General features: G+C 40.5%; 1 protein-coding gene across 5 annotated transcripts in view; it reads left to right on the top strand.

Annotated features, from left to right (window-relative positions):
* The window catches only part of TUT7 (terminal uridylyl transferase 7), a 71612-nt gene that overhangs the window by 29002 nt on the left and 28461 nt on the right, over window positions 1–14149 (top strand). For all 5 annotated transcript variants that reach the window (XM_075549784.1, XM_075549783.1, XM_075549780.1 and 2 more), the window contains exons 12-16: window positions 2603–2783; window positions 4405–5462; window positions 5811–5961; window positions 7442–7528; window positions 8078–8178. In XM_075549784.1, coding sequence (XP_075405899.1) covers window positions 2603–2783; window positions 4405–5462; window positions 5811–5961; window positions 7442–7528; window positions 8078–8178 — 1578 coding nt within the window. The remainder of the gene's footprint in view (window positions 1–2602; window positions 2784–4404; window positions 5463–5810; window positions 5962–7441; window positions 7529–8077; window positions 8179–14149) is intronic.

The following is a 14149-nucleotide window of genomic DNA, read 5'->3' as shown; positions in this document are numbered from 1 at the left end:
TAGAAGTCGACCCCAAATTTGTGAACGATGTCTTAGGCATGCCTTTTGGGATAAATTGACAATAATAGCCACAAAATACTCAGGAGACTAGGATTTACAGGCAGACTGCCCACAAACAAAGTCTTGTCACTCCTCCAGTCCATAGTTTACTGATGCCTACAAGGAGATTATGGTAAATCCTATTTTTTTTAATTGTGTCATACAAGAGTCCTTGAAGATGGGGGAGAGGAGAGAGGTGGTGCCATCCTACCCCTGTAACCGCCAGAGCAGCACCTTTTTATCTGGTTCCGGCTTTGAGGTTCAATCGTGGATGCAAGTGCAGAGGCAGAATACAAGTGTATGTTTCCCAGCACTCGCATTTACTAGCTTGTCCTTGGGCAACTTACTTACCCTTCCTGTGCTCCAGTTTCCTCAACTATAAATGGAGATAACATCTGTACCTTCTCAGAGGGTCACTGATTTGTACAATGCTTAGCTCAGTGCCCAGGGTATGGTAAGCACTTAGTAAATGTTAGTGCTTACGTGTCGTGTTGTTCAAAGAAAGTGTTGTCTACTTAAGAACTAATAAATAGAACATTCAAATACCAGGAGCTTGAAATATTGCCAGGGTCTTTAGTTTCTTGTTATGGTATTATCGTGCCTCAATGAGATGCTTAAAATTATTAGTCATTCTGAAAGGTGTGTGGATTAAAAAAGACTTTCCACTTCTGGAGATTTTCTTTGCTACTTCCTCTGTAGTACTTGGGACCTGAACAACTTCCATTTTCAACCTGTGCTGCTTTGTAAATCCATCAGATGAAACGATCTTATTTGATGAAAACTTTGGGGTTGGTGTTTAATAATTAATGTAACACCATACTCCTAGTTTTGAAGTGTGAAATTATGTAGTGAGATTGCAAGCAATTTGCATATCTTAGAGGGGAGAAATTATAGGAATAAGGTGAAAACAAACCTATTGGTTTATGTTTTCTGCTGTTTGGAGAAGTTGATAAGAGAGAGGTAGCCATTGTGTAAGATCATAGGGTGTGGCCTTCAGACAAGCTGTGTTGGACAGGGTTCTCTAGAGAGACAAACCAGATTGCTAGTAATTATATATAAATATATTTATAAAGATAGATATATAATACAAGAAATGAAACGTTAAATTATATCCAGATAGATAATACAAGAAATTAACAGTTAAATTATAAAGCAGTGAGACACTTGCAGTCCTTTAAGGCTTGAGAGCCGCCAGTTGCCAGTTCCCTACTGTAGAGAGAGCTGGGCTTATTATATCCAGGCAGCAAACAGCAAGGCAGGTCCCCAACTGTCATCAACTGTCGGTCCCCAGCTCCAGAGATGAACATTCCAATCATGTGGGCTTAAAGGGACCTCAACTTACAGCGACACAGTCCACAGGCTAGGCATCCCACAGGTAGTGTACCCCTTTAAACTGAGGCACAGAACAAGCAAGGTGAGGCTCACCGAGCCATTTATCCCTCTGCCCTTCAGTTAATCCTACTTGTGTTTATCGGCCAGGCTGGCACAATAAACTATCGCACAAGCTTTCCAACCTCGACGGGCTCTAGTCCCCTCTCCTTGTAAACAGGGCAGTGGAACTAGAGTACCTCATAAGAGCATCTCACCGTTCTAACATCCTCTTTCCATGACATGTGGTTTTGTGTGTGTGAAAAGAATAAGCCTAAGTGAGAAAACAACAAGACCAAGTCTACCAGCTGCTTTTCCTTGTTTCTGAGTGAGTGGTATTAGCCAGCTAAGCACTTTGCAGGTGCTGTGTCAGTAAATCCTACCCACAACTCTATGAGGTGGGTTCTATTACCCATAATTTTCAGATGAGGAAATCACGACTAGGATCATATACAACTAGCTGGATTGCTAATCTAAGCTTGTCTGTTCTGAAGTCAATTCTCTTAGCTACTGTGTCTGTGGTGCCAACTTAGATAAATGAAGAAGTTAAGTCACTGTAAAGTGACAAGAGTCACTGTTAGGGACACCCCCCACACACACCCTTTTTTTTCCTATTCTGAGTCCTGTATACTTTGTAACCTATTACATTAGTTTGTGTTCTTATTTGAGATTTATGGCAATAATAGGACTTACGAGATGGTCAAACTAATCCTATTCATTATAACCAGGATCAGTTTGTGATGTCAGTTAGTTTTAAAATGAATGGCCATTAGCAGATTCATGGTGTTTGTGTAGATTGCCAGGGCTTCCCTTTTCCTCTGCACCTGCCGCTGCTGTCCATTTCTGTGAGTCTGTAACTGGTCAGAGGGGCCTCCCAGCAGCAGTAATGGGAAAAGCTCAGTGTGCAGAGTCACAGCAACCCCCAAACATCCCTCCTCCTCATTATTGCTATTTCACAGTGAGCGCTCAGGTTAAGTAAAAGCTACCTCTGATAATTCTATTTATAATGACTGTTTAAGCATACTGTAATCTCCAGGGCGCAATGAAGCAATACAATGCTACTAGCAAGCCAAATCAAACCTAGAATGTTTTTGAGGTTTTTCAACTTTGTAAATTTGATACTAGACTCATCTTTGGTTTTTCAAAGTGTGCTGATCTTGAGATAACCTGTATGTTTTCTCTTTGTCATTGAAAGGTACCATTAATATTTGAGTTAAAGCATCAACTTTCAGTACCAGTTGGGCAACTCTGGGTGGAACTGCTTCGATTCTATGCTTTAGAATTTAATTTGGCTGATTTGGTGATAAGTATTCGTGTCAAAGAACCTGTGTCTCGTGAATCAAAGGATTGGCCCAAAAAGCGTATTGCCATCGAAGGTAATCTCAAAATATTTACTTTAAATCCCTCTCCCTTCTTTTTATTTGTAAAGGTACCAGTCTAACCAGCATCCCTTTTATGTCAGTCTCTTTCAGCTCCTGCATGTAAGGTAGGCCTGGTCTCACAGGTGAACTAAATACTCAGAATTTTGCATGTATTACCAGTGGATAATTCCAAAAATCTAAACATTGCATCCTGGGGGTTTCTAAATTCTACAGTAGTCAAACCGTAAACCAAACTCAGTGCCGTCTAGTCACTTCTGACCCATAGTGACCCTGTGTACGGTTTCCAAAACTATAAATCCTTACAGGAGCAGACATCCTCATCTTCCTCGGTTTGAAGTGCTGGTCTTAGGGTTCCAGCAGTCCAACACCGAATTCATAGTACCACCGGGGGGAATCCTTAAAACATCTTAATTACTTAACCAACAAAAAGAATGGCTTGGTTGAGTCTTGTGTTCTTTGTAAATTGCTCTTAACAACTTAAAAATATCCACCGCCACCCCCCCCACCCCCCCAACCCCATGCAGAGATGTGTGGCACCCATTTTTCTCTTTACTGTTCTCACATGTGGATTTTAAATTCATTTCTTTCATGGGTGTTTGCTGATGTTGTTTAGTTTTGTAAAAGATGAGGAAAATACTTTAATAAAAACTAATCACCTAGATCACTTGGATAGTTAAACTTAACTCTTAGCTGGATTCCTCTCCATAGAAGAAAATTGTTATTTTTGAAAGGTCTGCAGTGACATTTAGAGCTATTCATAATTGAATTTCCATAGTGAAGGCTAATTTCAAAGCAGCCTCTGTATAAATGACCCATCAGTAAGCTCTGTAGACTTCGTTAACAGGACTAGTTCTTAGTTCTCAGCTTTTCAAGGTAGGGGACTGAAATCCCTCTAAAAATCTTAATTCTCTCTCTTTAAGTTATTTAAAGAACTTCCACAATGGAATTCTCTTATATGTTTGCTTGATTTCTCCCCGCCACCCCACCCCCAAGCTCTTCTGTTCATAAGAGGAGTTTTTTTTTTTGGTATAAAATCTGTATGCTGTCATGGGGAATCTCACATTTTTAAACCCTCCCCTGCAGTTTCTCTGGCTCAGCTCTTCTGGCCAAAAGCCTTACCTGCTGGAGTTCTAGGGGAAGAGAAAAGATTGAGAGAACTGGTGCCTCCCTCTCACCCCTGAAATTCAGTCCAGCCATTTCAGTGATGGGGCTCCTCAGGGCAGAAGAGTGGAGGTAAGCTCTACACAGCACAGGACCTGGCTGAGGGGGAGGCAGCACCTTCAGCCATGTCCCTTGGGAAGACCTCCCTTCCCGCGGGCACCAGAGCCACAGTGGTGCCATCTGTTCTAGCTCCACAGCCACAGAGCAGACTAGGGCAGGGGTACCGGTTCTGAGAAGACCAGAATCTCTTCCTAGAGAAGATCCTTAAGAAAACATGTCTCTTTTTTAGTCTTCAACTATGTGTTTGGTGCTTCCCATCCCTGATTTTTTTTTAAGGTTATAAGATACATGACAATGTGTACTTGGTTGCTTATTGACTGACTTATCTGTAGCTATTTAATTATTAAACCACAAAATGCAAATACCTGATGCAGCGGGTTTTCTTTTCTTGCAGATCCCTACTCTGTTAAGAGGAATGTGGCGAGGACCCTAAACAATCAACCTGTCTTTGAATACTTACTTCATTGTCTAAGAACAACGTATAAATATTTTGCTCTTCCACACAAAATGACAAAATCTAGCCTTCCAAACCCCGTGGGTATAGTTCCAGGTACTTCAGAACATTCTAAAGATGTAATAAGTCACGATTCGAGTGTCCAAGCTAAGGAGAACAACTTAAAAAGCTCCGTTCTGGCTCAGGCATCTGGTGCTATCAGCCCAGCATTGACCACCCACAAGATACAGCCACTCTCTCTCAAACAGCCTGCTGATCCCTGTGGAGACGCACCCACAGAGGAAACAGGAAGCATCAGTGTAAACCGGGACCGCTCAGACTGTGCTAAAGCAGAGCCCAGTGGTGATGACTGTGAGGGTGTTGCTGTGCAAGAAACAAAAGAAGAAGAAGAAAAGTTAAAAAATGAAAGGGATGCCTCCCATCATTTGGCTGATTGTGACCAAGATATAAACAGTGACAAGCTCATACAACTTGCAATTGGTGACAACACACAGGAGACTGACAGGACTTTGGATTTAGAAGGTTTCCGAAATCTTACAGTCCAAGGGCGAGATGGATTTATCACTCTAGTGGTCAAGGCTGATATTGATAAAGAAAGCTTACACAGTCCTGATAAACTAGAAGACTCTCTCAGCCATTGTGCTCCTTCAGTACAGAGCCACACATCAGAAATCACTCACTCAGATGAGGAGGAAGAAGAAGAGCCCAGGCTCACCATTATGGAAAGGGAAGATGAAGACATGGTTAACGAAAATGAGTTAGACAAGCCTCTGACTGGATCAGGGGAGGAGGAGGCCATGTCTGAAGAGGAGGAGGAATTGGGTGAGCTGGCCAGCTCTGAAGACTTGAAAGAATGTAGGAAACAAGAAGATGGAACTCTACTAATGGAACTGAATAAAATAAGTATTAAAGAAGAAAATGTATGTGAGGAAAATTCAACTGAGGACCAGTCAGATCTCTTCTATGAGTTCAGTAAACAGATCTTCACCAAAGGCAAGGTAATTGGCTCCACTACTAGACATGGCCAAGAGACTAATGTGTGGCATTATAATTTTCATAGAGGCTTCCTCTGGTTTGGGTGGTGGTTAAGCTGATGTTCCCTCCTAATACAACCATTACACTTCCTATTTCAAACTCATGGGAAGTGGAATAAGAGCAAGGGAGTCATTACTGTCAGCAGTGGAAATAACTGCCTTTTTCTCTTGAGCGGACCCTACAGGCAGCCTCTCTCTCATCGCATAGGGTAGCTGCATATTCTTTCAGTTTTTGAGAAAGGGTTCAAGACCTTCGTTGGTTTGGCCAAGTTTAAACATTAAGTCTTGTTTTATTGTTCCATGTTCCCAAAGTCTCCGACTGTGGTGTGCAGTTTATGCAAACGAGAGGGTCATCGGAAAAAGGACTGTCCCGAAGACTTTAAAAGGATCCAGCTGGAACCTTTGCCACCACTGACACCCAAATTCTCAAGTATATTAGATCAAGTTTGCATCCAGTGTTACAGTAAGTTTTTAACTCATGTCATCTGATTCATTATCCTAGAGCCTCTCTTAAACCCTTAAGAACTAAGTCTGTTCCATTCTCCAGTGTATCCACAGTGATCTTTTATTGTCTGTCACATTTGACACATGCACTCAGTCATTGTTGAAGAAGGGAGGGGAGGAGAATCTTTTATGGTAAGAAATTCCCAGCTGTTGTGCCTTGAAATTCTTCTTAGGTGAAGTTAATAATACTCCTTATCACAAAGATTTTACAGGCCAAATAGGAAATAATTCTGCACACTGCCCCTGCCTTAGAGATTTTTTTTTGGCATATTAGCATCATAAAGACCTCTTAGAAATATTCTCATTTTAAAATCCCATGTCATTCCGAATTCACTGTTTCTACATTTTGCACATAAAATATGTTTAAGTAACACAATTAGTAGCCCAGTCTGGGGATGCATTGGTATGCAGAATATTTAAAAGTTCTAAAAAGGAAGAAGAAATGTATATATAAAACTAAAATTATTCTTTTTTTACCTGAAACTTGCCGGCTCTTTCCTCCTACTAGTTCTCACTTGCCTCTTATGTTGTGACCAAAAAATATTACAAAGTAACTAATAAAAAACACAAAATGTTAGACACTGACAAATGTGATGCACAGTTGTAATGGTTTCTAAGAATGTTAACTAGTGCTGCAGCTAGATATGATTCATAACAGCACAACCCAGAACGCTCTTTTTAATCTCTTCGCTATTGGGGTCTGTTTATATTACGTGACACTGAGAGTGGCAGACATATCGCTTCCAAACGTCGCCGGAACTGAGTCCAGTAGTTAGAGGATTAACAAGGAAATTGTGTGTACAGTATTACCTCGATCTCCCCTAAGCACTATTTTCTTCATAACAATTTTTTATTTTCATTTTATTTCAGAATATCGCGGGTCACCAAAAATTACCTTAGGGGCCACATGTGGCCCGCAGGCCACCAGTTTGACACCCCTGTTTTAAACCAGTAAATAAGGGTTTGAAACAACAACAGTTCGGAGGTTATAAGCTATGAAAGAAGCTGTCAGATCTAGACAAAAGTAGATGCCATGAGTGCTGCATCTTACCACTTTTCTACATCTCAGTGTAGTGACAAGTACTTGGAGTTTGCTTCTCTGCCAGCTTTTTGCCTTGGTACAGGCTCTAGCTCTCACAGCTTTTCCTCTGTGTACATACATATGTACTAACCTCTGTGTTCCCTGAACCCACCTGGGGGTGTCTGTGGAATCCAGGTCAGTAAATATCTTGTTCAGGTTAGTTGCCAGCTCAAGAATAGTTTTCTTTGAGAAAAAGGCATCTTTTTTACTTTGCAGTGCTAATGCTATATCTACCAAGAGAGATAAAATTTAGGTATTTTGTTTTAAGCATATTTTTTAGAAGATAACGTTTGTTTCAGCTTTTCTAAGAATGTCAGCAGTCTTTTTCCCCCTAAACATGTCTGTTTATTTTTAACAGAGGATTTTTCTCCAACCATTTTAGAAGATCAGGCTCGTGAGCATATCCGGCAAAACCTAGAGAGTTTCATAAGACAGGAGTTTCCAGGTAAATAATCTTTTACTTTAAGAAAGGTAGTGTGACTTCTCTTCAGAGTCCCTGAGTTACAAGCCTAGCACTTTTGAGAAGATAGACCTGTGATGGTGGGTGTAGGGTTTTGGTGGTTCCTTATGATTTACTTAGGATTCTCTTTGGTATGCTATATCCTCGTTTACCAACACAAACCGTGGCAGATGGATGCTCACTACTAGCAGGTATTACAAATGAATTTTAGCTAGCGTTATATTTAGTTCAAGTTTATAGCCTCAAAATTTACTTAGAAAATAGTAAGCTTTTAGTAAATGTGTTGAGGTAGTAAGCATTTTTCTTGAAATGTCCACATTTATGAATAAAGTGGCATGTGATGTTTTTTCCTGTGTGTATCTAAAGACAGGTTTGACAACATTTATCTGAGGTCAACTTCGATTAATAAAACACCATTGTAAGATGAAAATAGAGTTATTATCAACTGGCTATATATTAATTCATGAGGGGACCATTTGATCAGAAAATGAAATGTGCTCAGGTAATTTATTATTTTTCTTATATCTCTAACAGGAACTAAATTGAGCTTGTTTGGCTCTTCAAAAAATGGATTTGGGTTCAAGCAAAGTGACCTTGATGTCTGTATGACAATTAATGGACTTGAGACTGCTGAGGTAAGGTGTCCACTTAAAACTTCATTTGCTGTGGCAGCAAGATCGAACCATCTTTGACTGACAGAACAGCTTGGTGTTTTCCAACTTTCTCAGAGAGTACCAGTCTGGCCAAATACATTAAGAAGCTTATAGGTGAATGTAAGGAATTGAAAGACACTTAATTCTTCAACCTGTAGTACAAAACAGATATGAAAGCAACATCTGGCAATGCTTCAGTCAGAACAGCTTTTCCAGTGTCCTTTTGGCATGACCAGTTGGCTGACTTTGAGGCATACAATCACACGGGTTTCTGTTGATATTTTTTAACGGGCAATGTGGTCCAGAGACGATGGTGCTCAAGTCAAGAGACCTGTATTGAAACAGAATTAGTTTCTTTTCCTCAGTGCCTGAACATGTGATTGTGGGAAATAATTTTTTTCTTCAGAAAATTGCTGTCCATATCACTTTGAATCTTGAGTCCAGGAGTCAGAAAAGGAGACTCTCGTGGATCAGATTTAGAATACAACCACACCCACATTTTGCCTCGTTACCATAGAACTCAGTCATTTTAAAAGAAGCCAGGTGGCCTACAAAGCTAAAATATTTTACTCTCTGGTCCTTTACAGAAATGTGTGCTGGCATGTATGTGAAAGAGTTGATAAAACATGACGTACTACATAAAGTCTGAGAAAGAATCTATTTTTTTAACTTTTAATAATTCATTGATATATATGCAAAAGAATGTTGTTTCTGTCCATTTTTACACCTTTTCTTAGTCTCAAATCTTTTTCTCATGAAAATATATCAAATTTGGGCAAATAGCAAAAATGATCTAGACCAAGTTTCATGATTCAAGTGTGAATAAGCAAGCATGGCTCGCATGAGTGGAATTACCTATTATACCTCCTTACGATTGATTTATTTTTTTTTAACATGACATATGAGCTTTGAGGTTATTTCTGAAGGAAACTTCCAATTGTGTTCTGGGGCATGTGGAACTATTAAAACATATTTAAATAGAACCATCAAAGTGTATTTAAGCATGATTTTAAAAATATCCGTCATATTTCTATGTGCGGATTATACTTTTACCTACTCCTAGATGGAAATAACCACTTTCCACAGCTACTCATCGCTCGTACTTAAACTATAGTGGAGGTCTGCGTAGAGTGAGTATTTTGGAGCACCGAAGCCCATCAACTTACTCTGGTGCCCAGGGTGTTAGAGGGATGTGATTACATAATGAATAAGAATGAGGTTCTTGCACAGGCTTCCAAGACTTTGCAGGTGCTCTAGGCCTTTAGGATTTCTGTCCAAGTCCAACTTCTGTTGCATCTCTGAAAGCAATTAATGAATAGGGTGTTTTTTTAATTGCAATTTGCTTCTTGTATTTAGGGATCTTGGGGATATGCAGTTTTGGGTTTTTTTTTTTACATTTTATTAGGGGCTCATACAACTCTTATCACAATTCATATATATACATACATCAATTGTATAAAGCACATCTGTACTTTCTTTGCCCTAATCATTTTCAAAGCATTTGCTCTCCGGGATATGCAGTTTTATGTAGTATAAATCGTATTGTGGTAAAATAAAAGCATATAACAAAGCATTTGCCTTTTCAACAATTTTTAAAAAAATTATTTTACTGGGGACTCATACAACGCTTATCACAATCCATACATCCATCCATTATGTCAAGCACATTTGCACATTTGTCGCCATCATCATTCTCAAAACACCTGCTTTCCACTTGAGGCCCTGGCATCAGCTTCTCATTTTCCCCCTCCTTCCCCATTCCCCACTCTCTCATAAACCTTTGATAATTTAGAAGTCATTATTATTTTGTCATATCTTGCACTGTCCAATGTCTCCCTTCACCCACTCTTCTGTTGATCCATCTCCAGAGAGGAGGTTATATGTAGATCCTTGTAATCAGTTCCCCCTTTCTACCCCACCTTCCCTCCACCCTCTGGGTATCACCCCTCTCACCGCTGGACCTGAAGGGTTCTGTCCTATATTCTCTGTGTTTTCAGTTCCCATCTGTACCAGTGTACATCCTCCGGTCCAGCTGGACTTGTAAGGTAGAATTGGGACCATACTACTTGGAGGGAGGAATTATTTAGAGGAAAGTTGCATGTTTCATCATTGCTACAATGCCCCCTGACCGGCTTGTCTCCTCCCTGAGACCCTTCTGTAAGGGGATGCCCAGTTGTCCATAAATATTCTTTGGGTTCCTACTTTGCACTCCCTCTCATTCACAGTGATGTGATTTTTGTTCCTTGATGCTTGATACCTGATCCTTTCAACACCTCGTGATCACACATGCTGGTGTGCTGCTTCTGTGTGGGCTTGGTTGCTTCTCACCCTCAAGCCTTTAAGACCCCAGACGTGATATCTTTAGATAGTAGGGCACCATCAGCTATCTTCACCACACTTGCTTATGTACCCATTAGTCCTCAGCAATCATATCTTGAAGGAGATCACATAATGATATGATTTTTCCTTCTTTGATGCCTGAAACATGATCCTTTTGACACCTTATGATCACACAGACTGGTGTGCTTCTTCCCTGTGAGCTTCTCTGCTTCTCAGCAAGATGGTCATTTGTTTATCTTCAAGCCATTAAGACCCCAGACGCTGTATCCTTTATTAGCTAGGCACCCTCAGCTTTCATCATCACATTTACTTATGCACCCATTTGTCTTCAGCTATCATGTTCGGAAGGGGAGCAGCATGGAATGCCAGTTTAATAGAACAAAGTATTCTTGCATTGAGAGAGTACTTGAGTGGAGGCCCAACGTCTATCTGGTACCTTAGTAGTAAACCTATTAATATATGCACTTAGATTTGTTTCCTCGTCATCATAAATAAATATATTTATATATGTGCATGCCTATATTTAGACCTCTATAAATGCCCTTTACCCCCTAGTTCTTTCCTCTATTTCCTTTTACTTTCCTCTTGTCGCATTATCATGCTCAGCCTTCATTTGGGTGTCAGCATTTCCTCTCGGTTACATGACACTTGCTCAAGCCGTACCAGGCTTCCTACAACCCACTTCCAGGGAGGAGGTCAGTTTTGCTCTAGTTGGGGCCATCCCTGTAGCTTTCTCTCTTCATTCATTCTTCTATGTGGCCACGCTGTCCTCATGGTTTGGTGCTTCATGGTAGGGTCTGCATGCCTCTTCCAGGTTCTTTGGAGACAAGACCAGTACTCTCACCTTGGGTGGATTAGTGCCCTGCTCCCTCCATTATTTCACTGTCAAGCCCCCCCCCCCATTTTTCTCCATCCCCCCTCCATCCTTTTTCCATTATTGTGTTGGACCAACATGTGCCTCCTTAAGTTTGGTCCAACCTCCTCCCACTTCCTTGTATCTCAACCCAAATGTTATGATATAGGTGGCTTCTCTTCTATACCTGCCATGCTGATTACACTTACCTCAGGGGACTCATGCTGTACTTCTCCTTTTGTGATTGGCTGACTTCCCTTAGCATAATTTCCTCCAAATCTTCCCATGAAAAGATGTGCTTCATGGCGTGCATACAGCTGGTCTTGGTTTATTTCTTACCTCTTCTGGGTATATACCCAGTAGAGGGATAGCTGGGTCATAAGGTAACTCAAATTCCGTCTTCTTTAAGTATCACCAGACTGCTTTCCATAGCAGCTGTACATGTCTACAGGACCACCAGCAATGTAGGAGAGTTCCCATCTGGCCACATCCCCTCCAACATTTGTTGCTCTCTGATTTGAGCTAGCCTCAAAGGTGTTAAATTGTATCTCATGGTTGTTTTGATTTGCATTTTCTGATGGCTCATGATCAGGAGCATTTTCTCATGTTTATTGGCCCTATGGGTCTCCTCCCTAGTGAAACTTCTTTTCAGTTCTTTTTCCCACTTCTTCATAGGGTTAACTGTATTCCTCTTTTTGCAGGCAAGGAGAGTATTGTAGATTTTTGTAATAAGCCCTTCGTTGTGTCATTGCTCAAAATCCTCTCCCAGTCTTTGGGTTGCTTTGTTGCCTTCTTAGTAAAGTCTTTTGATGCACACAGGTGCTTTATCCTTAGTAAATCCCATTTTTCAATTTCAGGTTCCCCTGCATGTGTACCCTGCCCTATTGCCTTTGTATTCCCTGGGCCAAGGTTTTTTAGGTTTGTCCTGATTCCTTCGATAATGGTCTTCATGGTTTGTGGTTTTACTTCTAGGTTCGTGATCCACCTTGAGTTTGTTCTTGTGCATGGGGTGAGGTAAACAACCTGTTTCATTTTTCTACAATGGATTTCCATTGTTTTCAGCACCACTTGTTAAATTGGGCATCGCCCTCCCGTTTGATGCTTTTGGGGCCCTTGTCAAAGATCAGTTGTCTGTATGCTGATGGTTTTCTTTCTGGGTTTTCTATTCTTTTCCATTGGTCTGTGTATCTGTCATTATGCCAGTACCATGCTGTTTTGACCACTGTGCCTTTAGTAGTAGGTGTGAAAGTCAGGTAAAGCGAGCCCTCTGATTATGCTCTTCTTCTTGAGGAGTTCTCTGCTAATTCTGGGCTTCTTCCCTCTCCATATGAAATTAGTGGTCAGTTTTTCCAATTCTCTGAAGAAGACTGTTGGTATTTGAATCCGGATAGCATTGAACTTACAAAAGTGCCCTGAGTAGACATCTTTACTGTATTGAGTCTTCCGAACATGGGATATTCCTCCATTTGTGGAGGTCGCTTTTGGTTTTATGTAGTAGGGTCTTATAGGTCTTGTAGTAGGGTCCAATCGACTTCTCTTTGTTAACCTTGTATCCTGCCACTCTTCCATATTCCTCTATTACTGTCAGTACTCCGATTGTGGAACTTTGGGGATTTTCAATATACAGAATCATGTCATCTGCAAATAACGATAATTTTACCTCTTCCTCTCCCAGTTGGATACCTTTGTCCTTCCGTTGTCTTATGTTGTTAGCTAGGACCTCCAGTACGATATTGAATAGAAGTGGGGACAAGGGACATCCTTATCTAGCACCCTTTTTCAGCGGGATTTATATAGTCTTTTCTCCATTGTCTATGATGCTAGCTGTCGGCTTTTCATACATAGCTTGTATTAACTTAAGGAACTGCCCATCCATTCCTATCCTCCTGAGCGTCTTAATTAGGAATCGGTGCTAGATGTTGTCAGATGCTTTTTCTGCATCTATACATATTATCATGTGGTTCTTATACTTTTCCTTATCAATGTGGTGTATAAGATTAATGGATTTTCTGATGTTAAACCATCACTGCATCCCTGGGATGAATCCTGCCGGATCCTGATATTTGATGCATTTTGTATTCTGTTGGCCAATATCTTGAAGATTTTTGCATCTATGTTCATTAGAGATATAGGTCTATGGTTCTCTATTCCTGTGGGACCCTTGCCCCATTTGGATATCAAAGTTATACTGGCTTTGTAAAATGAGTTTTTAATTTCGCCATTCTTTTCTACTCTCTGAAATACTTTATGGAGGATTGGTGTCAGCTCTTCCCTGAATGCTTTGTAGAATTTCCTACTGCAGCCATCTGGTCCGGGAGCTTTTTTGTAGATAGCTTCTTCATAACCATATCTATTTCTTCTTTTGCTATGGGTTCGTTTTGGCTCTTGACCTCTATCTGTGATAGTCTAAGGAGGGATTGTTTTTCCAAGTATTTGTCCATGTCTTCCACATTGTTGAACTCATTAGAGTACAGACTTTCTTAGTACTTTATGATTATTCTTTTAATCTCATTGGGGTCTGTTGTGATTACCCTTGTTTAATTCCTCATCCTGTCTATTGTTGTTTGCTATTTTCTTTCTTTGGTTTGATTTACCAGTGGTCTATCAGTTCTGTTCAATTCTGCCCTGGTTTTTATTATTTCTTTTGCTCTTGGAAGGATTGTTCTAATGACTGTTCTAGTTGCTGGAGGTTTTGTGAGAGCATATCCATCATGTCTCTCTGCCTTTTTCATATATTCCTATTTCAATCAAGCTACCTCT

The sequence above is a fragment of the Tenrec ecaudatus genome, chromosome 5 (assembly GCF_050624435.1).
Source record: "Tenrec ecaudatus isolate mTenEca1 chromosome 5, mTenEca1.hap1, whole genome shotgun sequence".
NCBI classification, from domain to species: Eukaryota; Metazoa; Chordata; class Mammalia; order Afrosoricida; family Tenrecidae; genus Tenrec; species Tenrec ecaudatus.
Note: the sequence above shows the minus strand (reverse complement) of the source record. Positions and strands in the feature narration are given on the sequence as shown.